This window comes from Garra rufa, chromosome 1, assembly GCF_049309525.1.
Source record: "Garra rufa chromosome 1, GarRuf1.0, whole genome shotgun sequence".
In the NCBI taxonomy this organism is placed as follows: Eukaryota; Metazoa; Chordata; class Actinopteri; order Cypriniformes; family Cyprinidae; genus Garra; species Garra rufa.
In genome coordinates this window covers 57,616,643-57,643,950 of record NC_133361.1, presented here as the reverse complement: position 1 = coordinate 57,643,950, position 27,308 = coordinate 57,616,643, and the positions used below count along the sequence as shown (strand labels likewise).

General features: G+C 37.5%; 2 protein-coding genes, 1 long non-coding RNA gene and 2 other non-coding genes across 7 annotated transcripts in view; 2 read left to right on the top strand and 3 right to left on the bottom strand.

Moving 5' to 3' along the window:
- Nucleotides 1-3,592, top strand: part of tex2 (testis expressed 2) — a 48,636-nt gene extending 45,044 nt beyond the window's left edge. For all 3 annotated transcript variants that reach the window (XM_073843276.1, XM_073843263.1, XM_073843272.1), the window contains 2 exons: nucleotides 418-538; nucleotides 1,035-3,592. In XM_073843276.1, the coding sequence (XP_073699377.1) occupies nucleotides 418-538; nucleotides 1,035-1,169 (256 nt within the window). In that variant the 3' untranslated portion in view covers nucleotides 1,170-3,592. The remainder of the gene's footprint in view (nucleotides 1-417; nucleotides 539-1,034) is intronic.
- An 87-nt stretch (nucleotides 3,593-3,679) lies between these two features.
- Nucleotides 3,680-3,812, bottom strand: LOC141291789 (small nucleolar RNA SNORA76). The gene has a single exon (XR_012340383.1). It is a non-coding gene; the product is annotated as a small nucleolar RNA SNORA76 (small nucleolar RNA).
- Nucleotides 3,813-3,860: 48 nt separating this feature from the next.
- LOC141325433 (uncharacterized) lies at nucleotides 3,861-5,802 on the bottom strand. Its single transcript, XR_012353769.1, has 3 exons — nucleotides 5,046-5,802; nucleotides 4,752-4,794; nucleotides 3,861-4,573 (listed from the first exon to the last, which is right to left on the bottom strand). It is a non-coding gene; the product is annotated as an uncharacterized lncRNA (long non-coding RNA).
- LOC141291744 (small nucleolar RNA SNORA50) lies at nucleotides 4,201-4,335 on the bottom strand. Its single transcript, XR_012340379.1, has one exon. It is a non-coding gene; the product is annotated as a small nucleolar RNA SNORA50 (small nucleolar RNA).
- An 8,928-nt stretch (nucleotides 5,803-14,730) lies between the features above and the next one.
- Nucleotides 14,731-27,308, top strand: part of ern1 (endoplasmic reticulum to nucleus signaling 1) — a 29,537-nt gene continuing 16,959 nt past the window's right edge. Inside the window, exons 1-4 of the mRNA XM_073843250.1 lie at nucleotides 14,731-14,933; nucleotides 24,023-24,143; nucleotides 26,743-26,776; nucleotides 27,130-27,202. Of these exons, the coding sequence (XP_073699351.1) occupies nucleotides 14,853-14,933; nucleotides 24,023-24,143; nucleotides 26,743-26,776; nucleotides 27,130-27,202 (309 nt within the window). The 5' untranslated portion in view covers nucleotides 14,731-14,852. The remainder of the gene's footprint in view (nucleotides 14,934-24,022; nucleotides 24,144-26,742; nucleotides 26,777-27,129; nucleotides 27,203-27,308) is intronic.

The window sequence follows — 27,308 nt, the reverse complement described above, 5'->3', positions numbered from 1 at the left end:
AAACTCCTTCAACTGTTGAGCAGTGAAGATGACATTTATTTCATAATTGTTCAATTGTTTATACATTGTTCTCTAATTTGGATCGCCAGTGTATATATGATTTATTTAAATCAATGTGATAAACAAGAAAGGTAAAGAAAATCTGATTATATTACCTAAAATGTGTCACGTTACTAACTACAAGTAATTTGGAACCGGTAACGGACTACAATTTGTGAATTAGCTACCCCAAACTGGTTGTGACGATATTTCTGCTTAGGCACCTTGCAATGCTGTAAAGATAAGAAAGGACATTATATTTTTTTAGAACTCAAAAGTAAAACAGATCCTAGGGTGAAATGTCATTTAGACAGATTCCTGAAATTAAGTCTTCAAAGTAAAGACGTGACTTTGGACATATGTGGATGTTTATTTCAGGTATGGTTTCAGACGTCCTCCTCATCTGGAACTGAAAGCTCGGCCTAAACTGGGCGAGAGAGAGGTTACTTTTGCTCATGTGACCGACTGGATAGAAAATAAACTCAATCAGGAGTTTCAGGTATGCATATGTAAATTTAAAATGTGAATATTAATGTAGTCGTCCACTGATTTCATTATGAATCCAAAGAAAGTCCATTATAAGAACATGATTTTATTTTAATGTGCATTTATTTCAATAAATATATTGTAGTTGTGTTGTCGCAGTTTCAACAGAATTTTAAGGAAATTCAGTTTGTCAGGAATTCAATCCAAATTGACACTATATTACAAATGGTAGAATTACAAAGTGAGGAAAAGGATGTCCTATTAGTTTGATTTATGTGAGTACTGAGTAAAATTAAATTTTGAATTATTACTAATAATTTACTATAGTAAATACAAATAACACATAAGAAGGATACTGTAAAATAAAGTGTTACTGCACCTTAAGATTCATGGTAAAAGAGATTATGCAAATGTCCCCATATGTTTACTGTTATTAGATAAGACTTTTTTTATTTTTGTCTTCCTACTTCATCTTCCTGATCCTCTAATGCTTCCATTACCTTACGCAGAAAATATTTGTAATGCCAAACATGGATGACGTCTGGCTGCCTATCATGCACTCTGCCATGGACACACGTTCCAATGCCAATGCCTTGAAGAATGAAGAAACCTTGGACCCTGAGGAGTCCCTTGAGGACATGTGAAGATTAGTTACTGTATAAAACAAAAGATAAACACATCAGTCCCATGAGGGCAGGACTATACCTGAGTAGAAAATTGCAGGTGCCATATTGCCCATTTGAACAGAGCTGTGAAAAATCTGAACACATCAATAACTAAAAGAAAGGACAATATTGCTTGCTTGCTTGCTTTTGATTTGTTCTGGACAGTACAATTGAACATGCTGTTGGCCCTCAAACAGGATAAACAGGTTTTAGTGACATACTAAAATGCATAGAGGTGATGATGAACAAAATGTAAAGAGGCAGTATAGGACATAGACATATGTGACTAGGTAAAGTGTATACGCTACCTCTGTTTGAAGCACGCTGAATTACCAAATGTCCTAGTGTTGCATGACAGTACCTAAACTCTTTTCTCCAATAGCCTAACGCCTGGTCGGCAGATATGAATTATGATCGCTTTCACTGGACTTTTGGTATGACAGGGTGCCTGCAAACCACCTGGAGGATTCGATATTTGGGGCCGCACATCCTTGGGATGTATAGAACGTGCTACAAACACCAGTAACGGATAAATCTGTTCATTTTAACCGAAACCAAGCCAAAAGGGGTCATATCTGAGATTTGCACCCATTTATGATTTTCTCATGATTGTCATATGCTTCTAGCAGCAAATAATTTCTTAAACACAACAGACCTACTAGTACCATCATTATCCTCTTCCATTCACCGCTGCCTGAGCCCTCTGTGTGGCGTCTGATTATGCAATTAGATCAATTTCACTGTGCTCAAGAGGGACACCAGCCAATAGCCTCTCATTCCTAAGCCATCCCTACTCAAGCAGACTATTCTAGATGATAGGGTTCAAGAACTTTCTGTGTGAGATATCTCCCGTCAATCATTGCCCCTTTGCAATGGCCGTAGATCAGTGGTTCTCAAATGGCGAGTTGCAGGTCTGTTCTCAGAGAACAGCAGGGATAAAGGTGCAAAGTAAGGATAGCAAGATAAAGCCAATCTTTTAAAAAAGAGCGAAGACTCCTTTTATCTTTGTTTAGTTTTGAGTTTGTTGTCTTTTTTGGTACAAATTCATGTCTCAGAATCCAAACAGATCTTTCTGCGTGTAAGGCGACCTGAAGGCAACTTTGCAATGGGGTGTATGGGGTGTCCTGCTGGTTTTTAGAAAGGTGTTTTATGATTGTACGAGTGAAATAAGGTTACTTATAACAACGTAACATTACTTGTGGCTTTCACATTTCTACATAAATTTCACTCAAATGTGAATTTTAAGCCATTGTGGTTTTCATAAATGCAAGTTGGTAAATAATGATTACCAGAAGAGTTCTCTTCTGGGTTTGAAGATTGAACAGACTAAAGAACAGATGCTAATGGACTGCGTGTGTGGCCTGCCTTTAAAAGTCATTAACAAAACTGCACAAGGTGTATAAAATTCAACCCAACTGCATTATTTATGATCTATATATTTGTGCTGACCACAATGTTTCTTATTCAGCCTGTCTTGTAAATAACTTTGTATATTGTTGGGCAGTTTATGGTAACATTAATATATTCCAGTGTTTGATTTAATAGATATTTTGTTTACTTTTGAAAGAGAATCAATTTTGGACGGTGTTGGGATGTCCCAATCTAGAATCAAGCAAACACAAAACCAGTTGAGAACCACTGGGCTACGCCTCACATTGCATTTCAGATCAAGGCTCAAAATAAGTGCTATTCTATTTCCAACGCAGATTAACTCATGTGATGTGTACATGTGAAGAAGATTGTTGAATGTACAAAACAGTTCATATTTTTGTCTACCTTGTTTGGCATAGTTTGTCAAGTGTTGCTATCTGTGTTGCTGTCTGGTAGACTTTTTTTTTTGTTTTGTTTTTTACACACTGCGCTTGCAGGCCATTGGTGTATTAAATCATGTAGGTAGTTTCTGTTAATTAACAGTGGCAGGTGAACTTTGGCATCTTAAATATCATGAGTTACGACATCCATTATCAGATACTTAACAGGTATTGACAGGTCTGAAAAAGTGTTTTATATCCAACAAAAGTTATATATCTTAGCTGCCGCTAAGGTTTCTGCTACAATATTGCCATTCACAATTGTTCTTTTCTGTGCGCTCTGCCAATTGTTGTTTTCTTTTTGCGCAATATTTCATTTGAATATTGTGTTCTGCCATATTGACAACATGATTGTGTGTGGAAATTGATAAACGGCTTTTGCAAAAACAATTCCTGAGGCTTTTTTTCAAACCTGTTTGTACTTTGTATTTGTGAAAGTTGTTGACTGCTTTTAAAAGCCCAACTTGGGGGAAAATTCAAACATATCCAGTTATTACAAGCCTTTACTCTTGCTTGAGCCATGAAGAGGCTGCACAGGTTAAAAGACAGTACTCATTGCAAAAAAATATATACATGCACATACATCCCCTATATATTGATTAACTCGGTTTTATCTAGAAATAAACACTTGGCTATAATTGTAGAACAATGTATAAACATACAAAAAAAAAAAAAAAAAGTTGTCGACTGCTTTTAAAAGAGCAACTTGGGGGGAGAAATCCAAGAGGCTCCAGTTATAACAGGCTTTTACTGTTGCACCGTTATTGACCAGTTGAGCCATGGAAGGGGCTGTACAGGTTCAGTACAGTGCTTATATATTTATTTAGTAAAACACTGTAACAAATGACACACAAGCAAATTTGTTTATTTTATTTATTGTGTAGAGAAACTCGAACTCAGTTTTGCTTACATCCACATAAAATATTACAATAGCATATAAAAGTCATTCACTGGCGGTTTTAAAGGTTTTCAACAGCTCTGGGTACCACTACAGTTTTTGTTCCACTGACTTCCATTCATACAAATGCAGCAGACACAAAAAAGCAAGCTCCTGCAAATCGTGCGGCAAGCCCTTTAATTCAACTATGTTGTGATGATAAAACAGACTATCAATATACTTTGTTGACCCCTTACTCAGATCCATTATTAGCCCCATCCAACATCCCTTTAATGGTGGAACAATGCATAAACATACAAAACAATGTTGATTGCTTTTAAAAGAGCAACTTGGGGGAAAATCCAAGAAGCTCCAGTTATAACAAGCTTTTACTGTTGCACTGCTGCTTGGCCTGTTGAGCCATGGAAGGGGCTGTACAGGTTCAAATACAGTGCTTACATACATATTTAATAAAACACTAACAAATGACACTCAAGCAAATAGGTTTAGTTCATTTATTGTGTAGAAAAACTCAAACAGGATTGTTCAATTATGCTTACATCCACATAAAATGCAACATTACAGTATAAAAAGACACTAATCTACAATAAACACTTAGCCATTACAATGAACAGCGCATAGTTAGGGACATACAAACTACTTCTCCAAAGTCTTCTCCAATTCACCTCCTCACCCTGTTGCAAAAGAAAATGCCATCATGAACATTCATTCCAGCTTTAAAATCAAACAGACTAAAGTTGAAATTCACCAGTTTGGTCAGTGATTTGACTTGACATAACACACTGTAAACACATTATTCCATGCCACATAAACTGAAAATGTTTGATGCAATAAAGTCAGGCCTGGTCTTACCTAAAATCACTGGCCACAAAGTCCACTGCAAGCGTAATTAATCCTAAAAAGAAATACGAAAACAAATAAAACACGTGTGTATTATAAATTCAGCAAATTTCAGGAAAAAAAAACAAACTTTTATTAAACACTCTCGAATGAGATCAGCCATGCTGCAAACACGTGGTCATGAACACACCACGTGGTCACTTTTCTAAAGTAGGCTACATATGAAATGCATAAAGTATGGACCCTATATAAAATCTCATATCAAATTTAAAATTAAATACACCTTTTATCAGCAGATACACTTACCTGAATTAGTCGACAACAAGAGTTAATTTGTTCTTCAGTACCACAACATAAACGTTTTTTTTTTTTTTCTCAATTGTAATACTACTGGGCTTAGCACTCATTCGAGTTCTCCAAACTGCGGTAAGACAAGTGAGAACAAAATAAGTCATTCGATTTAAACTGCTGCTTCGCACATCAGCTCCACAGTCTCTGACCTGCAACAGGAACTAAACCGAGTTTCAGAGAGTTCTTCTTCTTCTTCTTCTTCTTTGAATGTTTTATGGCAGTTGGCAAACCAGATAGATGGTGCATTTACCGCCACCAACTGGACAGGAGTGTGGAGCGTTGATTGGGAGTTAGCGAGAAAAAGGGGGAGGAGAAAAAAAAACTTCAGTATAAACCTATATTCTGTGGAACAAGCCGGTTTCTCTGAGGAAAGACATTAATACATTACAGACCCTAGAGTCTTTCTGTGCGTTTTTTAATATTTTTGTTACTGTCATTTCCTTAATTCCTGCATTGCTTAGTGATTCTGAAAAGTCCTTTCTTTCCCTATTGTACTTCGTACACTGAATCAGTACATGTTCAACTGTTTCTGGTGATCCACACTGTGCACAGGTACCGGATTCTCTTTAACCTATGGTGCATAATGTGTAATTAAGGGATGTGTGCCCAATTCGAAGTCTAGTAATGATAGAGTCCTCCTTTCTACTTCCATGGATATTTCTCTCAAAACCCACTTTATTTTGAATATTATATAAATGTCTCCCTTTTTTCCTCGTTATCCCAGTTCTTTTGCCATATTCTGTTTAAAGCTGATTTAATTATTCCCTTAATTTCCATTTTACTTAAAGGAATATTGATATCTTTCTCAGCGCGCTTTAGAAACTTCTTGGCTAAATGGTCCACTTCCTCATTGCCTTCTACCCCCACATGTGCTGGAACCCATAAGAAGGAAATGCTCACTCCAATTTTATATAATCTGTAGAGATGTTGTAAGATTTCACAAATGAGATCTTGCCTAGATGCCGATTTTCCGCTGATTAAACTCATCAGAGCTGAGTATGAATCAGAGCAAACTACCACTCGCATTGGATGAACTTCTTCTAGCCACTGTAGAGCCGTTATAATCCCAATGACCTCTGCTATGTATACTGAGGCATGATCTGTAATTCTTTTTCCAATACTGTGCTTGATATGGGGAATGAAAACTGCTGCTGCTACACGCCCAGATTCTGGATTCTTTGATCCATCTGTAAATATTTGAATATTATTGTAATATTTCTGAAATAGATGTTGATTTACTACCATATCCTTTGGTACCCAGACTTCCTTTGATCTCAGTCTGTTTTGCAATGACAGATCTACATCTGGTTTGGGAAAAAACCATGGAGAATTGAAGGTATTACCACCGTAGGACTAATGTTTATTTTAGATATTCCTATTTCCTGGGCTTCTTTTTCAGCATTCCATCCAAAGCTATTTATTTGCTTTTTCTCGTGTTCCCAGCTTTTCTCTAAAACTATTTAGTAAACACTGTAACAAATGACACACAAGCAAATTTGTTTATTTTATTTATTGTGTAGAGAAACTCAAACTCAGTTTTGCTTACATCCACATAAAATATTACAATACCATATAAAAGTCACTCACTGGCGGTTTTAAAGGTTTTCAACAACTCTGGGTACCACTACAGTTTTTGTTCCACTGACTTCCATTCATACTCACAAATGCAGCAGACAGAAAAAAGCAAGCTCCTGCAAATCGTGAAAATATTATTACACGCCTTAGAATTGGACACTAATATATAATAGTGTCCAATTCTAAGGCGTGTAATAATATTTTCTTCCCTTCGATTCCTACTCCCTATTCTCCCAGCATCAACTGATTTTTGTATATTGTACAAGTGTCTACCTGTGTCATGTTCATCCCAATACATCTGCCAAACGGATTGTGTATAGACGTTTTTCCTGAACACGGAAGTAAGTCCGACTCTTAACTGAAAGAATGCTTTTAGGCCATAAGGTGAACCTAGAAAAAGTGGCTAGAAATCACTTTTCGTTCCCACGTCTGGGCACTACTTTTTTAATGAATTTCTGGATAGACAACAGTCTTATGGATTCTATGTTAAAAGTTCTCCAAAAAAATACTGCAGTTTTTTGTCAGGATGCAAAAATGTGTATAATTAGGAATTTACAAAAAACGAAAATCTCATGCTGCTAGTTTGGCCTGTAACTTTATTAATACGCATTTAATCTACACAAAATATATGTCAAATCCACATTTATACATGTAGCTACATATCTGAGACAAGTATTGGTGCATTAATCAACTCAATTTTGAAGGAAGACCATGAAATAATGCAATTTTTTTTTTTTATAACGCACTTCAACTTCACAGACTGCCACCAAATAAAACAGAAGAACAAATTGAAACTTAAACATCTTTGTTATGTTTTATTCATCAAAATGTTCAGTAGGCACTTAGGAATCACACAAAATTAAAGAAAAACAGTTTTTGGTCCAAGTTGGCTAAAATGACTTGAAATGCTGGACTGCTGCACTAATTTTTCAATAACGACAAATATTAAACATTTTACAGCAGCTTCATTACAGCTCAAATCCAACTAACCTGTGACACAGATCAGCTTTACTCATCACTACTATCCTTATCACTATCATCAGAACCATCTTCACATGTAGATCTTTCCTCTGTTTCCTGGAAAACATTTGTGCAATTGAGACAGCGGCATAAATCTGTACAGGACAGATTTGCAGACATACAGGAACATCTTCCAGTCTCACATTTGCCTCGCTTGCAACTGCAGTGGACAACCTGCAACACACTATCAGGGGCTGGATTTCTAGTCATCCACATCACTGTTAACTCCCCATCCTCGAGGTGCCATCCATTGCCAACAGGTGAAGGGGCACACATTTTACCTTTAAGAGAATGTCTCATTATGGCTGCTTGGTAGTTTGCCCTTTTGCAGTGTTGGTACAAAGCATCACTTGTCGGAGGCATGGACCGTTCTGGCAAAGCTGATGATGCCATGGGTAGTTCCACGACCAGACAGTGTTTCCTCACCAAAGTCAATATTGTCCCACACATGTACTGTGGGAACCTTCTTTGAGAATCCCTTTGGTATTTTGTCTCTGCCCTCAACCAGCTGAAGTTGGGCAAGGCTAGTGTCTAGACTGACAACTGTGTCTCTTGATGCACAATGTCCTAGTCTATTTAGAAGTGACAGAATTTGTGATGAACCTGTTAAATGGCGCACTGTTAGACCCAGACAAAATGATTTAGGTGTCTGCCTCCGGCCCTTAGATGCAAGATGCAATGTCTTGACAAATAGAGATAACTTTTAGGTTCAAATCATCTGGAATATCAGCATAATGGGCCAGTGCTGGTTCTTCAGTTGTACAGTTCGAATGGCACAACAGATTTAGCTGCACTAACATTTAAATCATCTGACGTGGGTGGCCATGGGCATGTCATACAAGGAGAGTCATTTAGAATTCTCTTTAATATCAATGCCACACTGTAAAGTGTCCTTGTGTTCTCTGTAGTACCAGCTATTCTACTTGCTGTGCTTTCACCGTCACTTTGACTAGTTACTTCCGTTGACTAAGTTGTTTCTGTCCCTGATGGATGAGGTATTCTGTCTACCAGCTTATCTGCAGAAAGTGTCTCAACAAAAACCAATTCACTGATGTTGCGCTTGTTGGGAGAGTGAAACACCAGCTGGGGGAAATCACGGGACAGCCTCCTCTTCAATTTATCCTGCCTGAAATAAAAAAATACAATAAATTATGATCACAATCACAAAATATAAATCTCACACACAAAAAACATTGTCATCTTATTATGATAAAATAGGATTATGAGAATATTATTATTTATTACATTTTTCTGAGAAGAAAAGTTTGCGTAAATGTTTATTCTAAATCTGCAAAATAAACTTATGGGATTTAAATTACCTGTAGTTTGAAGCATCAAGATCTTCATGGCTTTTTACAAGATTTAAAAACATTCTTCTTAGCCGTGTCATTGTCATCACCTCTTGGTTTACAATTATTCGATGGCGGATGATTCTCTCAGAGAAGATCTTGTAGCTGACATCATAGGTTGGCTAATTTCTATTAAAAGCATCAAATATTTTATGTTCTGTAACTATTACACTGGCTTCTATATTTGGAATGCATATATTGTGTGCATGCACAAACTAAAAACAACTGGCAAACCAATTGAGTTTTTTTTTTATTCTTCAGAAAGAATATACTTACAATAAATGATTTTAAATATTCTTTTGCCCTCACAAATGACTAGACATTTTATTATGCTGAATTATTGTAAGAAGCGGTACATGTAGATTAATGATTTCTTTTCAAATTAGCAATCATTCTAATCAATTATGAATTAGGGCTGCTCGATTTTGGCAAAAATCATAATCACGATTATTTTGGTCAATATTGTAATCACGATTATTTAAACGATTATGGCAGGCTCCGAAACTTTACATAGTGATTAATTTAAAGATAGCAATACAGCGAATGCAATACAGAATATCTTCACTCTAATAATTAAACATGCTTTGTTTCTTATTAAAACTAAAAACGTCCTTCATTCAAGAGCAGTGAGTGATGTTTCTTGTATAAAACGTATTTTTACGTTTTATTCATATTAGGCACAGAGACGCCAAAAGGAATATTATGTGTTGCCGCTTTAACCACACGGACCCATTATACTGTTACGCACGGATTTTCATTCTCAACTGTCTATGATCATTTAAGACATAACTGACAAGAGTTTACATGAAAAATCACCAAGCCCCTCATTTTGAAATATTTTTGCGTGTATTTGACCGTTTAGGTGCGCACCTTGAGCTAAAAGATAACTTTCATGTCCGTGTTCCGCTCCGTCTCTGAGCGCATTAACAAAAGACAGCGCAAGTTTTCTTACGTGCTTATCAAAGAAACATTAACAAATCAATCACGTCCCATTTTATGAAAGCCACCTTACATGATTTAGCTGATTTGCATGTGAATGGGGGGCACAATAATCGTTTCATCTCGATTACTGCATTTTCATGATCGTTTGAAGCAGAAATCGAAACCGAATTTCGATTAATTGCACAGCCCTTTTGTGAATTATTTTAAAATGCAATATAACAACTTACTGTTCTTCTGAGATCTGTGTATTTGTTCCAGTAGACTTTGTCAAGAACCTGGTGTACTGTCTGTAACAGGACTTGTGATATCGTACTTCCAGAGACACACAGTCTTTGTCTTTAATATGTTCAAGAATGCTAGTGTCTTCCTTCATCTCAGCTGCTTTGAGCAACTGGCCTGTAAAAAAAACGAACATTTAATTAAATGTAATTGTAAATAAATATGTATTTAAAAAAACATAACAGTTCTTACTGTTCATGCATATGTGTATGCAAAAACTGAATGCACTATAAACATTATAATGTACATGTAATGTAAATATTGATGTATTTGAAAGTTAGTTATGGTTCTCAGCATATGGCATATAACTTTAAGTTCAAACGTGTGCTTGTGTGCTTTATACCTGCCGACAGCATCTCCGCTTGTGGAAGATTGTCCTTCTGGCGTTTGCCTGCCACAGTGATGTACTTGTCCGTTTTCTTGCAAATTATGCACAAAGCAGGAAGTACAGGACCCGAACAAGCTATCGGCAGTCCGGTACTGGACCTAAGTTTTTTTGTTGGGCAATACGTTGACGAAATACTATTTCCCGATGACACAGACTGGTCTGTGTTATGATCATCACCAGCTTCAGGGCGCCGTGAAACTCGTTTCTGGGCCGCATCCAAGCGCTTTTTGTCAATAAAACGCCGGTAGCAAGTAGAGTGAAACCCTGCGTCTTCGGGCACACGGTCAAACTCGATTTCTAGACAATGTTTGTCTGTTTCTGCTATTTTCTGACTCTCACCCTGCAAGTCAGGCCACTGTTTGATGCAGTTTCTAAATGTATCTCACCGTGTGCATGTAAAATCCTTCGTTTCTTCTTTTTTTATGGACGTGAGATGCATATAGCATTGTTTATAAACCCTTTTACTGACTTTTGGTGGAGGTCTGACAATAGTTTCATCCTCTTCGCTACTCGATAGTGACAACAAGGGCGCTGCCATCTTGGACCATGTTTACATGTCGTTCTGACGTTATGCCATCTCATTGGTCTAGCGGCAAGCACGTGACGCGAAGCCGCATCTCTCACCTTAAAAAATGATTACGCGAGGATGGGACTATTGCCAACTTTATACACTTGTAAAAAAATAACTGCTGGACTTTTATTTTTTCATTCTATACCAATTGATCCTTTTATTGGAATAAAAAGAATGTAGTGCCCCATATATGGGAACGGAATGAAACGAAAAGCTGCTTCACCTTACGGCCCATTTGCATTTTCGGTCTGCATTGTTTCTAGTCAAATTAGGGTATAGACGTTTTTCCTGAACACGGAAGTAAGTCCGACTCTTAACTGAAAGAATGCTTTGCATTTCCGGTCTGCATTGTTTCTAGTCAAATTAGGGTATATTCCGAGCTAATAAACTAATGTTAAACCTATTAAAATGTTTTTAAAAAGCACATGGCTCCATAGCGCCATCACTTGGCATTGTCGCAATGACCGTCATTTGTCAGTGCCTCACTTTAATGAGTGTGTAGATGACACGAAGCAGCGGACGTTAGCTACATTAAAAACAGATGGACCACTGATCTATATAATGACTGGATTGCTCATTGCGTTCTAAACTGCCGTTAGGCTGTGAAGCCCCCGGAAGTGTTCGATCCGCCATCTTACTATTCCCTACCTGCAGAGAGCGCCATTGAGTCACATGTAAATTGCTGACCTAAAATCACCCGATTTGAAGCGTATCTTTCACACAGGATTAGTTTTTAGGATATGTGTATGTAAATTAATTTTTACTTAAGATGTTTTCTGGAATGTTAATGGTCTTTTCGGGCTGGATAAGTGATATATTGAAATCGTTTTGGTGGGCGTGTCAGCTGCGCACTTGCAGAAACAGGTAACTGATCCAACACTAAATATATTTCTTTATGTACCTAATTATGCAGGAAATAATACACAGTACCTTATATCTGGTATTAGTATCTGAAATTGATTCGATTATACAGTAAATAATACAATACAAGTCTCTGTTACTACATTGCTCGTTATATTGAAATTCAAATCTTTGAAATAAAGCTTATGTGTGTCCGTACCATTTGTAGTCAGCGGTGTTCTCCGAGTCATGGTGTGTATTTTTAATGTGCCTGATTGAGCAACATCTATTTCAGACTCTTCAGATCAGCAAATTCTGTAATGATTTACTAACATTACCGTTTCCATCTGAGTAAAATGCTGTGTATGTTGAATTAATTATTAATTTAACGAACAAATCATTACCTGCTTCAAAATGAATTACTGTTAAATATTGTTGAAACATGCAGTTAGTCTACTGTACGAATATAAACAACAAAATGACATAAACCGTGAATAACTGTACTAAGATCATATGATGTTTGTTTATCTGATGTACGCGACTGTAATGTAGGCTATGAACGTACATTTTTAATAAGCAGAGGGAATTCCCAACATTAACCGTTTACATGCTTAGGACGTTTGCATTGTGAAAATGTACAGTGAGACTTTAGGTATAAAAACACTGACTTGTTATGTGATGTTTTCTCAATAAAATCTTATAATTTCCTATTTACTCAATAGAATGTATGCGAGTACTAGGGAATACTAATATGGCGGCGCGGTGGCTTCACTTTTATGACGTCATGAGCAATCCAGTTCTCTATTATAGATCAGTGAGATGGACGCTATTTGAATGGGTTCCTATGGAAACCGGAACTGAAAAGCATTCAATCTGAGGTTAGAATTCATAATGGCGGCGCTCATCGTTTACTCAGGAAAAAGGTCTATACTTCCTGATGTATACTTTCGCTTCGGTTTTACTTAATGGAATACATAGATCTATTTCCTTTATTTAGTGATTGTTTAGCCAGAATATCCACCTTCTCATTTACCTCCACACCAGTATGAGCAGGAACCCAAATGAATTAGACATGCCCTTAACTTTCAGATCGTACATTTTGCTAAATATTTTATTCACAATATCCATCCTAGCTGATGACCTGCCAGATTTTATACTTTCAAGTGCTGGAAAACTGTCAGATGCAATGACACTGTTATTTATTTCTCAGAGACAGAGTAAGAGAGATGAGATATTCTTATTATGGGGAGACACCAACCTCCGCTGTCTACTTGGCTCACGTGTGTCTTGATAACCAATCACGTTGTAGCTCTGACGTAATTGAACTGCTGTCAGCGCTGTATTGGCTTGTTCGAGATGCATCGGCCCTGAGCAGACCGATCGGACATCAAAGTACCGCGAGTACTAAAAGCACAAAGAGCCGTCTGCTCTCCGATCGCTTTCGCAGTACTCATTCAACTTTCAAACCAGAGAAACCTATTTTGCATGTTCTTATGATTTATAACTGTAATTTGAGACTATTTGCGGTTAATTTAATAAGAATTATAGTCAATCTGTATTATCTTTAATGATATGTGGTTTATTTTGACGAGTTATAGTATAATTGCATTATTTTGCATTATAGTGAGGTTTACTGGTGTATACACGATCTAATAGGTAGAAATTTTAATTTCATTATTAGTTTCCGGCCACAGATATATCCCTTCTAGCCACAATCACTTATAGCGGCTCTGGCCTCACTTTTTCGCTGCACTGCGAAGCTCGGTTTCTGCAGACGAGATACCACATGCCGTTCAGGAGTATTTATTGCACCCACGAAACTTAAAGTCAGTCAAATTAATAAATTGTATCTAGTAGGAAGGTACAGTCAGATGAGTATTAGGACCAGGACCAAGTAAGAATAAAGTAATAACACAATAATTGCTTTGTTAAATGTGGCATGTTAAATAAATTTAAAAACGCTGTTTCCAGTGACCATTGTGTTCTTGGAAAAACCTAAATCATGGTCAAAGTCAGATTTGTTGTCATTTCTAACACAGTGCAGCGCAATGGAGGAGGAAAAAAGTGATTCTAAATACTACAGTAATTAAAGAATTTTCAAAATACAATATGCACATACAAAACATGTTATTGTGCCATGAGGTAGGCATAAAAGGTGTGTGTAGCAGCTGTTATGATGTGCAGTTTGACATTGTGTACAGTAGGATGTGCTGCTGTACCACAGAGGACCTTACTGGGGCCCCTTACAGAGTTGTTAGATTGTCCCCATTTCACCCGAGAGGCTGGTGTAAAAGATACACAAGATTCCTTGATTAATTTCCCTTATTTTAAAGCAGTATTTATTTATTTATTTATCAATAAAATATTCGAGCATTTTTATTATTTAAGATATTTTTAAGCCGAGATTATTTATTTATCTTGAACAACATGACCAAAAGTGTAGTCGAGAACAAAACAACTACAGCGACAGCTTCATATGTAAGTAAAAATTTAGCTTATTTATTTGTTGCCACTACTTCTACTACTACTACTACTACTACTATTTTAATTGACCCTTATGTAAATTCAGCGAAATAAATAAATAAATGACTTCCCGTTCCAAGATGATGTGACGTCGTTTTATAGCCCCGCCTCCATGGTGTTGTGCACATGCGCAGAAGCAGTAGAGGAAGAGAGCTGATAAACGCATTGAGCCCGTCTGTTCGGTAGTAAGCTTACACAGTACAATGAGACGGTGAACTACCGTAAAACAAACTTATCTGCCGTGTATTCACAAGTCCACGTGTTTATATGTGTATATGATGGCGTGGGGAGTGTGCAGCAGGGCTCTGGTGTGGATTATAACTGCGGTCATATGCTGGAGTCACAGCAGCCTGATGGTGAGTTACTGATCGATTACACTGCTCCTGATCTCTGATCTGATCATTATAACACAGGTTACTACATTTATACTGGAGTCCAAGTAACCTAATGATGACTCTAATCACTAACCCTCGTTCTGATCTCTAATCATTTTGACCTGTGGCCCTTTATGATCTTTTGTTATTAGTCTAGTTTGGGTGCCATTGAATAGGTGTGAGACTGATCTGTGTTGGCCTGCTTTTTGATATGATCTGAGTGTATGGACAATGAAAGCTTTTCACATAATCCATAAAGAGCAAAATATATCCTACAGAAACAAGCTGTGCTCTTTTATGTGATCCTGACGCTCTGATCTGCCTATGTGTATGATTAACAGTGACAGAGTTATCTTCAAGTTATGTCTCGATTGCCCTGTTAGATATGAGTTTGACCTATTTATGTTGTACTATGCAGTTCTGTCCTATCCTTTGCCATATGTTTCTGTACTCTACTTACGTACTCTACTCTACTGTTTCATTTTTTTTTTTTTTTCAATAAACCAGAGTGTCTTTGTCTACAATGTCAAGAACAGGAGTATATATCAGTCAGTATAAGCATTTTAAGACAAACCCTTTCCAGAGCATACTTAACTTATTAAATTATCATGAATTACACCAGTTTAGACACAGACCAGGTGTGGTGATGCTTCACCACAATCTGATAACTTAGATCCACAGACTTCAGCAAGGTGCTGTAGGGTAATTGATAAAGATCTGGGCTGGTAAATGAAAGTTTGGAAGGTTCGATCCCCAGCAGAGACGAATCATGAAGCCTTGTACTTTTAATCATGATACTCTAGGAGTACAGAATTTAAACATATGTCGTCTTTTATATATACATTATGTACAATAATTAGTTAAAAGTCATATCTACTCACTAATTGTTCTAAACACATTTTCATCTGCACAGGTCTTAGTCAGGGTAATATTCCATTCAGGCTATATTCCATTTTTGACAGAAAATAAAAACACTGTAAGAGATAGAAGTGGAGAGTGTTTAGTGTATTGTACTGTTGTTTACAACATGTCAGTTGTTCAGCTGACAAAAACATATTTCCAAAAACACTTTTAGTACAAAAAAACGCCATTAAAACAGGTTTGAAAGCTGTGAGTTGTAAATATAAGCTTTATATGGTTCATGCCATTGTGAAGACTATCTCTTACAGCCTTGTTTTCATCCACATTAAAGTCATTATGGCATCTACCTTGACTAAAGTCTGTTGACTTATTAATGCTTACTCCTTTTATATTTGTTTGGACTTGTAACACACAGGAAGTGAATGACTCATGGACGCAGTAGACCTCTGGCAGAGAGCACATGGCCGCTGCCCGTTGCCAGACTTAGTGCAGTGCTGATAGAGGTCTATGTTCATCTCTTATCACTGGTGTGTGGTGAGAGTCATAGTGAGCCCTAGTAGTGGGCACCCAGCTCGGTGTTATTAACATAATAATGACACTAAACACAAATTCATTTATATATATATGTGTGTGTGTGTGTGTGTGTGTATGTTTTATTTTTTGGGGTGGTTTTGATTCTCTGCTGTCTAGAGTTAAAGACTGTGCTGTTAGAAGAATCTAGCTGTCAGCTATCATCAAATAATCTGTTGATTATCTAAGAAAAAGCATTTAACTGAAAGAGCAACTTGTCCCACATCTTTCCCAATTATCTTCTTCAAAAATGTTCAGACTAAAAGCCAACAAAAATGTAAACATACATTTACTAATTGCAGACACTTTTATGCATAGTGACTTGCCAATGAGAATAGTTTAAGTAGATGCTATTTATTTAGGGAAAAAAAACAATAAGTGTCAAAAGATAGAGCAGTTGTGTATGTGAAATAAATGTTTTTGCAGGTTTCAACATTATATATTCCACTAGTCTTTTAATATTGGAGATTAAATCATATGTTACTCATATCTATTGAAAATGTATTGTCACTGCTGTCAGCAAACGTTCCAGAATAATTGGTTCCCCTTCAATCATTTCACTACGACGTTACATATGGGAAACTTGCTAGAGAACCTATCAGCTCTGAGTTATAGAGAAAGGGCCAATGAGAATTGGTTAGTGAATTTTGCATGTCAAGCTACTCCCCCGTACATACGGGTATATAAGATGGTGGCATGCATCCACTATTCAGATTTTCGCTTCGGAGCCTCGCTGTTTGAGCTGCTGAAGAAAAAAAAGAAAGAAGTCGTTGTCGGTTCCTGCTCTCCACGCTAGTGCTGCTGCCGCTGCTGCTGTCTGCCGCCGCTGATCACCGCCAGCTGATCCCCGCAAGCCGGCGTCTTGCATTCCAGCGAGACCCACCCTGAGTGCACAGTTGTGCCGCGGCCTCCCTGGGCAAACCGGGTGACTAAAAGAGCAAATTTCTCGCATGGTCGTTGAGAGTATTCTTTCGAGATGTCTTTCCGACCGTGTGTCTCTGGATGCGGTAGCTTTCTGACCTCCTTGGACGGACACGATCGCTGCCTCACGTGCCTGGGCTTAGATCACGCTGAAGTCACAGCGCGGTCCCTTGGTCAGGTGATGTCCACTATGGTGGTCCAAGAGCGCCATCTCTTGCTCAACCTGGCACAGATGGCTGACGCCGACAAAGTTCGCTTTCTCGACGCCCCTGTCTCCCAGGCTGGCCTACTCGGCTGGCCTATTGCGCTTGCTTCCATTAAGAGGGTTGGGGACCTTCAAGCCTTCTCGGTCAATGAATCGTGCCTTGAGTTTGGGCCGGCCCTCTCTCACGTTATCCTGAGACCCCGGCCCGGTTATGTGCCCAGGTGGTGAACCTGCAAGCTCTGTCCCCGGCATTGCTGTGTCCCGTTTACGCCCTGCATGTTTATGTGGACCGCAACCGGAGCTTCAGGTGCTCCGAGCAGCTCTTTGTCTGTTACGGAGGACAGCAGAAGGGGAATGCTGTCTCCAAGCAGAGGCTGGCCCATTGGGTGGTTAATTCCATCACCTTGGCGTACGAGTCCGAAGGTGAGCCGTGCCCCCTAGGAGTTCGAGCTCACTCCACTCGGAGTGTTGCCTCCTCCTATGCGTCATGAAATGGACTGCATTACTGACACTTTGGGTTTATAATGTGAGTTAACTGGATTTTTATGGATGAAGATTTTACTGCTTTATTTCTCCCACTGAATCCATTCCAGGTTGAAGTGTGTTTGGGTTCTGTACCTTAAGAGCAGTTTACATCTCATGCACATCTATGGAATAAACGTCTATGGTGAATAAACATCTCATGTGTGAATATAGTCACAGCTAAATGTGTGCGAAATATAGCAGAGACTGTGTTCTCGGCCTAACCGTCCTTAAATTTAAGTTTTAATTGCAGCATACTGCCCAGAATACTGGTAGTGTTTAATGAATGCACATATCGTGTTTGTCTGTTAAAATATTTTCTCATGTTTCCCTTTTTTGCTGTGCAGTAGGAGAATGAGGATGTGGAAGTCTAAGATAAATAGGGTGGACCCACTAATCACATGTTTTATAAAGCCTCCAGCATTGGGCACTAGTTTATATATCTGTGGACGTAATGCATGATTTGAGCAGAACTTAAGAAGACTCCCGATCTTTGCCGGAAATGTTTTGTGCTGCACTAGAGTATGTAGTATTATGCAACAGGGTGATGCAATGTCTACCTCATTTTTTTCAAGCTTTATAACAGTTGCTTGTTTTTAAGCATTTTGCTGTTAATTAAATGTAGTTCACATTTGCTCTGCCATAATTTTAAATTAGGCACAGTTAGATTTTCAGTGTCTTCACAATTAAGTCCTCCTTTAAAAGAGTAAAGCCAATAAATAAATAAAAAATAAGAGCAAAAAACCAGGTCTATGTCCACTTTGCATTCATTATTTGGAAAGAAAAAAAAGCTTTTGTCAAAGTTAGCATATAAAATATTGTTACATATACTGGGACAATATTTGTATGTGTCAGTGGAATTTGGTCTATGGTAAAGAAAAATCTAGTTTAAATGTAGTTGAAAAACTAAAGAAGTGCACTATTTGTATTAATGTTGGTTTCATATGATTTTGAATAACATACCATTATCAGCTAAAGTTTGCAATTATTGACTTAAAAGTAAATCAAAGTAACAATCAACTAAAACATAACCTTTTCTTTACACCTTGAATACTTATAGGTTGTGCCACATGACTTTGTTAGATGTATAAGCTTAATTTTTCAGACGAAAGTATTCCAAATATGAATCAGTGAAGCAGTTTTGTTAAAATATTTTTCTAAGAAATAATAATAAAATTTAATGTCAAATTCTTAAATTGTATTCTTTTAATCAGGATTTTCTCTTCATTATGATATCAGGACAGTTGTATCTCACAGTCAAAATATTAATTCAGAAATTGTAAATATTTCATCATAGAATATGTGTATTCATGTCATTGTGTGTTTGAATTGCATTTGTAATTTTTTTAAAAATAAAGTAGGACAAAATAAGATCACATCATTGACCCATGTGACCCTAATGGCATCACACAAATGTGAATGACCCTGCAGATCGAAGTAAAATTGTGCTCTGTTCACCTCCTGTGATCCCTGTAGTCTCTGTTCGGTTTGTTTTATAGGGGTCTGTGCTCATTTGGAGCTCACATATACCCTAAATAAATCTCTTAAACATGTGCAGTATGTTGATATGAGAGTGGTGAGAGTGCCGCGGCTGTGGTTCCAGCAGATGTTCGGGATGTTTTCTGTTCTCTCCTGAAACCAAGATGCATGCTGCTGCGTTTCGATGGTGACCGGGTCCATGTGAGGCCGTGAGAGATCTCACAGGTGTGTAATGTTTGCAATGACTGAGTGATGTTAACCGTCAGATTAAAACGGTCAAACCTGCGAAAACAAAACAGATTATCCCTTCAGCATGTGATCCAGAAGAATATGTATGGTGTGTTTATTTTATTTTAAGTCTTTGTTGAATGAACCTTTATCTAAACTAGAGTCAGACTAGTTTCTCTAGGTGAGCAGGGTTGGGTGTCTTTGAGAAATGTGCTGTGAATGTGGCTAAACAGCTGTCTGTCTAGAGTTCAGGTTTAGCTTTCAGACCCAGTCTGGTGATTTTGAGTCATCTCTGTTCATTTATTCCCTTGCTTAAACTATGTTTGGTTGAAATCTACAAATACAGGGCTTTGTTAACTTTTGGATTCATTACACTTTTTAAAAAGTGAAAAATGGAAATAGGTGATGTAGCTTAAAGGGATAGTTCACCCAAAAATGAATATTTGCTTTCAGTTTACTCACCCTCAGGCTATCCAAAATTTAGGTGACATTTCTTTTTCTTCAGTAGATTATTAAGAGGAGTTCCAGTTCACCAAATCAGACTGAACCATCGAAACGGTTGAGCAGCACAGATATAAAAGTTACTGAATTAAAACTCACTTTCAGACACACTCGACAGTCAGTCATAAAATGGACCAATATACCAGCATATATGATCCTGTGATGCCGGTTTTGGCCAATTCATTTAGCCCTCCAGTTCCTCCAACAGAGACTGAACTGATGAAGCCGTTAGGAATCTTATCCAAGGCCAGTGAGCCGGTGATATACGCATTCACAAACTGATTACTTGAATGATGAATCGTATTTTCTCTTATTCTTCTTCAAAATTTTACAAAGAAGGAAGTCAAATTGTATTTAAATGTTTACAAACTGCTGTTACAGTTTTTGTTTTTGCTATGGTGTTTATTAAACAACACTAAATACGCAAGTACATACTGGAGCAAATTCCTTAGCGAATTTCCTTTTCTTAGCAAAATATCTAGCCAGATATCATAAAAATATATAAAATATATATATATATATAGCGTCACATAATAGCACGGTATAGATACAGTCATGTGAAAATGTTAGGACACCCTATTGAATGCCATGTTTTTTTTGTATCAGGAGATAATAAAACATTATCTTGTCCTTGACAGGTGATACAATTTGAAAAATAAAACCTTTAGATAAACAACAACACATGACATATTGCACTGTCATTATTTATTTAACAAAAATAAGCCCAAAATGGAAAACCCATGTGTGTGAGTAACGGTCAGGCACTGCTAATCAAATGCCTTTAATTAACTCATCAATAGCAAGTGTGAGCACCTCTATAAAAGAAGAGGATTTGGCTGTTTGTCTGCTTGTCTGGAGCCTTCAGGTGTGTGTTAACACAATGCCAAGGAGGTAAGACATCAGTAATGATCTTAGAGAAGCAATTGTTGCTGTCATCAATCTGGGAAGAGTATTACAGCCATTTCCAAACAAGTTGAAGTCCATTATTCTACAGTGAGGATGTTTATTCATAAGTGGAAGACATTCAAAACAGACACCAATCCTCCCAGGAGTGTGCGTCCCAGCAAATTCACCCCAAGATCAGACCGTGTAACACTCAGAGAAATGGCAGACAACCCAAGAACTACACCTCAGACTCTACAGGCCTCAGTTATAAAAAATATTGGACAAGTATGGCATGTTTCAAAGGCTTGCATGAAGAAATCCTATTCTATCAAAAAACACATGACAGCATGTTTTTAGGTTTGCAAAGTTGCATATGAGCAAGCTGTAAGACTTGCAGAGCAATGTCCCTTGAACAGACAAGACTAAAATCAAAATGTTTGGCCATCATGCACAGTGCCATATTTGGTAAAAACCTAAAGAGCATATCAGAACAAACACTTCATACCAAACGTCAAACAGGCTTGTTTTTTAGCCACATGACCTAAGCTCCTCACAGTAATTAAATCGATAATGAACTCCTGTGTCAAGTCAAGTTTATTTATACAGCGCTTTTTACAATACAAGTTGTGTCAAAGCAACCTTACAGTATTAAAATAAGATAAAATGTCAATAAAAGTGCAAAAGTTCCATATTGCAGCAAAGTCAAATTGGAGAGGACTCATCTGGTTCCCATGGCCTTGTGCTGGTGGCTGTTTAGGGTAGGAGTTCTTTCTGATGATCTGTCCCTGGGGCTCATCTAGTTGACACGGTATCCGCTGACATTCGGCTGTAGGTGTTTATCCACCTCTTGGTACGGACTGGATCCGGGGGACTGCAGTGACCATCTGATCTGGGTACGGACTGGATCTGGTGGCTATGGTGACCTGGGAATAAGAAACAAACAGACTAATATTAATGTAGATGCAAGAGTTCCAAGTTGCCACAAAATCAGATTGGAGAGGACTCATCTGGTTTTCGCAGTCTTGCGTCGGTGGCCGTCTAGGTGATGGGGTCTTCACTGATGATCTGTCTCTGGGGCTCATCTAGTTGATGTGGTCTCTGCTGACATTCAGGGCTGTAAAGGATATCTCTAGGTGCTGATGGGTACAGACTGGATCCGGGGGACTGCAGTGAACGTCTGATCTGGATACAGGTGGCTACGGTGACCTTGGAATAAGAAGGAAAGATACTAGTATTAGCGTAGATGGCATTCTTCTTCTGATGCAACGAGTACATCAGGTGTTTTGGGAAGTGTCCCTGGTTCCGGTTGACCTAAATAATGCAGCCTAACAATCCTTTAACGGATTTGGATTGAAAAATGTATTAAGTGTAGGCCAGGTTAAAGAGATGGGTCTTTAATCTAGATTTAAACTGACAGATTGTGTCTGCCTCCCGAACAGTGTTAGGTAGATTGTTCCAGAGTTTGGGCGCTAAATGTGAAAAGGACCTGCCGCCCGCAGTTGATTTTGATATTCTAGGTACTATCAAATTGCCGGAGTTTTGAGAACGCAGCGGACGTGAAGGACTATAATATGATAAGAGCTCGCTCAAGTACTTGGGAGCTAAACCATTGAGGGCTTTATAAGTAATTAGCAAGATTTTAAAGTCTATACGATGTTTAATAGGGAGCCAGTTCAGTGTTGACAGAACCGGGCTAATATGGTCATACATTGACCACAATATTCTTTTAAATAGACTGTGTATACCAAAGTATTCAAGAGTCAAATGTGAGGACGTCCATCCGACAGCTAGAGCTTGGCCAACATTGGGTCATGCAACAGGACAATGATCCCAAGCACGCCAGCAAATCTACAACAGAATAGCCAAAAAAGAAAAGAATCAAGGTATTGCAACAGCCCTCTCAAAGTCAAGACCTCATCCTGACTCAAATGCTGTGGCGAGAGCTGTGCGTAAACAAAATGCCCACAAACCTCAAAAAACTGGAGCAACATTGTGAAAAAAGTGGGCCAAAATTTCTCCAGAACAATGTGAGAGACTGATAAAGCCATACAGAAAATCATTACTTAACATTAATCATTACATAAGTTATTGCTGCTAGACGTGGATCTATAGGCAAATAAATCATCCTAACTTTGTCACACATGACTTTTCCATCTTGGCTGTATTTTTGTTAAATAAATTATGACACGGTGTGATGTCCTGTGATGTTGTAGAGATTAGGAAACCTCTCTGTTAAGGAATGTTGCAGTAACAACATGCAAATGTTTGTATTGGCCAGGGCAGATGCATAAACAGCCGTTTATTCAAATTAAAAAGTTCACCTCACCAAATTTTTGCACTAGTTCTGGGTTGTGCTGTTGATGATTAAAATGAAATTACTGCTCTCCACCCTGTGCCTGTCATGTCATTAGACATGTTAATGATTCCAGTTTCAGTCAGATTTGATGTTTCTTCCAGGTATCCTAGTTTTCTCCAGCACCCTAGTTGTAGGTGGTGAATATTCAAGGGTTTTATGAAAAAGATGGTACTCCTTTCCATCAGTCATTCAGCAGAAGTATTAGCTAATATGTTTTTAACCACACAGTGTTTATTTTTGGTTTCCAACACAGAAGTAGCGGTCAACCAGTGTATTGCCAGGGCTTATATTACCATTTTTAATTATCTGCATTGGCTAATAAGTATTTCTGTTTTTTATATAAAGTTTCTTTATAGTGTTATATTATGAGGTCATTGCATTGCTACACCCCTAGTAATAAATGCACTGTATTTGCACTCAAAATATTTTACTAGCAAGTTCTCTAATGATTCTCTAATAGTTTGTAAAATCTTCTGTCTCAAAATTTTGCATCAGTGCCTGAGCAAGATAGAGCATCTCTTCATTAAAGCGGTGTGTTTGCAGGGCTTTTGCGGCAGCAGTACGGTGTCTGTACCAGAGAGTCTGCTCTTTGTGTCCACTCTGGATGGGAACCTTCATGCCGTCAGCAAGACATCTGGAACAATCAAATGGACCTTAAAAGAAGGTATGTTGTGAAAGTGAATAGAGTCTGTGAAAGTGAATACCAGCACTATTGTTTGCTAGTGTGTAATATTGTTATCAGTGGTTCTCAACTTTTTTGACTTAAAGCACTCTATTGGCAACACAGTATTCAAAGGTCTATACAGGCATACAGACAAGATATTGCTTCTGGTATGTTTTCTGTAATTATGGCAAAGCTACTTGTTTGCATAATTTTTTTTAGATTAACAGGGACTAGTGTGATGATATAGCAAATTAATTAACTGTGATTCATTTTGTGATTTCATAAGTTTCAAGAACTGTTTCTTCTTCAATAAAATCAATTCATTGTATAGTTCTGCAGTGTAACGTTCACACTTTCAAGCCAAAAATGATGTATCCATAAATGTAATGGCTGCAGATCTTTACCCTTTAGTCTAGACCAGAGTCCTGGTCTCTTTTGAAAGGAAAAAAAAAATCTTCTTTGCTTATAGTAGTACAGGAACAGGAAGAAGAGACATTCAAATATAGCAAAAGTGACTAGCATTTTTGTTTGTCTGTTTGTTTAAAAAAACTTAAAAAAAAAAATTAATGCCAGGAGTTGAGTGGGCTGAAAGATATAAAAAAGATAAAAGTACATTTTCATGGTTTAAGTTTGAGGGTGATTTTTTACAAAACTCTGTTTTCTACTAGCTCTTTTATTCCTATTGTAAGTTTGGGTGTGTTTTCAAAAAGGACACTTGGAGACTCCAATGGGACACCTGAAAACCAAATGATATTATTATACATATAATTTAAATTATTTTATATAATTAAAAAATGCTGTGTACACCAAATGAAAAACACGTGAAAAACATTACATTAGGTTTGTGCCTAAATATGATGTAATTGTGTCATGCATGCCTAATGTATGACCCCTGTATATTACTGCGGTCATCCCTAACTTGATTACAGTTGTCACCGATTGTAACTTTACTAGAGAGAAATTTAGTTACATAGCATGTGCCCATGCAGCTGTGGGATTTTTTTTGTTCTGTCATTCAGTCTGTATTTCAGAAAGCGTGATGTGTACAAAGTACAAGGACACCTCGTAAAAGTAATTCATATTTTAATCTTCTTGATCAGTTTGTTTTAAGTCTTCTGAAGAGACGCAAGAAAAAGAGAAAGATTTAATTTAGGGTTTTGATCAAATATAAACATTGATCAATACGCAGAACTCATTCAATATGTGCTTGCTTGACACATGGGAAGCATCAAGCAAGCACTGTCAAACATCCGTCATATTTTGTTGGTCATATAAAAAATATTAAACTATTGTGTGAACCAAGCAGTGTGTCATCAAGGCCAGGCACATCTGTTCACCTTATTTCCTCTCTAGCTTTCTCCCAGAAAACACATGAATGAGGGATGGTTCCATTTAATGCATTTTAATGCACCCTCCATTTCTGCTGTATTAACATGCATTCAGTGGAATCTTCCATCATCGGCACACTAGCCACACACTGGCTTGAATTTTCAATATTCACACAGCCACAGCAAGTTGCATTTTATTCAACTGCTGTGTCTCTCAGAAACCTGATAAACAGGCTGAGCCAGTAATACACGCTGGAGCTATAGGACTGTGACGGACGTTAGAGGCCGTTGCACTACACACCCACAGCAGCCTGTTGTGCAGTCTAAAATGATAGTCTGTATTTAAGTGCGTTGTCATTGGGGTCAAGCTCTCACACAATTGCCATGGATAGTTAATCTGAATTTACGAATAATTTTTGTCATAATTTTTATAATTCGTTGACATTTAACTAAATAAAACTTGTTTTGAATGACAAACTATGACAAATCTAATGACTATTTGGATGCGTATATTTGAACTGTAACAGCTAATTGATCTATCCAGCGGGACATAAGCTAGCATCACTTGCTGCACATCTCATAAAACATTAAAAAATGTCATTATCTGGATCTGGTAAGAGAAGAGCAGACATGGATAAATTTGACCACTCAAAAAATAACTCAATTTGGTCCGGTTTTCTGAGCGCACACACAGAAAGCGCTTCTCACACAGCACACCAGTGCTCGTTCGCATCGCATAAACGGAGAAATGCACACAAAATGATGTCAAATTGTAAATGCACTCGGTTATGTCTTAAGTGAGTGTAAACAGCTGGGAGAGTATTGGTCGTGTGTCGGTACATTTCATCCATGCATTCATTTTTAAAGGGACAGGAGCCTAATTTAGTTGCAAATTTCTGTCATTAATGTTAATCAAGCAACAAAAGAAACAGAAAATTACTTGCTTTTCTTGACTGAATAACACTACAGTAAAACTACAATATGACTAAAGCTAAATGGCATGTTAGTCAAAAGACTATGACTAAGACTAAATCAAAAAATTCTGTCAAAATAAAACTGTTCCTAAAATTCTAGAATAGGTAAAAAAAAAAAAAAAAAAGCCGATACTAGGAGTGGTAAGACCTAAATAAATGAATATCCATTAAGTTCACATCCAAGTTTCACACCCACACTTTGTTTTCCTTGTATTGTCTTCATGTTTGCTCATCCCTTCATTTGCCTGTGATAAAGTTGATAACTCTTAACTGACACCTTTCTCATTCCCAATGCAGATCCTGTTTTGCAAGTCCCAACGCATGTGTCAGAGTAAGCCTTCTTTTATTTGGACTTGAGCGTTTGTGCATGAAAAGTGAAACAACAGGAACTGTGCAAGATGCTGAGCTAGCACAGTTCTTCCTATTCTCGATACCATCTAAAACCACTGATAAAAACTCCCAACATAAGCTTACATTTAAAAATGTAAAATAAAATGTGACTTAAATGTGATGTTTTTGTTTGTTTGTTTGTTAGTTCATAGTAACCACTTTTGTGGCAAAAAAATATTAGCTGTTCTTTTGTTTGTTTGTTTTTTCAAAAGAAAAATACAAAATACAGGTTTTGGAGCAACATCAATTATACAACATCACAATACTGAACAAATTTTATTCTTGCTTTTACAGGCCTGCATTTCTCCCAGACCCCAATGATGGCAGTCTGTACTCTCTTGGAGGGAAAAATAATGAGGGTTTGACGGTGATAACTTCTTTTCATTTCTCAAGAAGGACTTCCTCATTCTCTAGAATCTAAGGATGATATTTTTAGTAGTGATAACTTTAGAAATGAGAAATACAATTTAGAA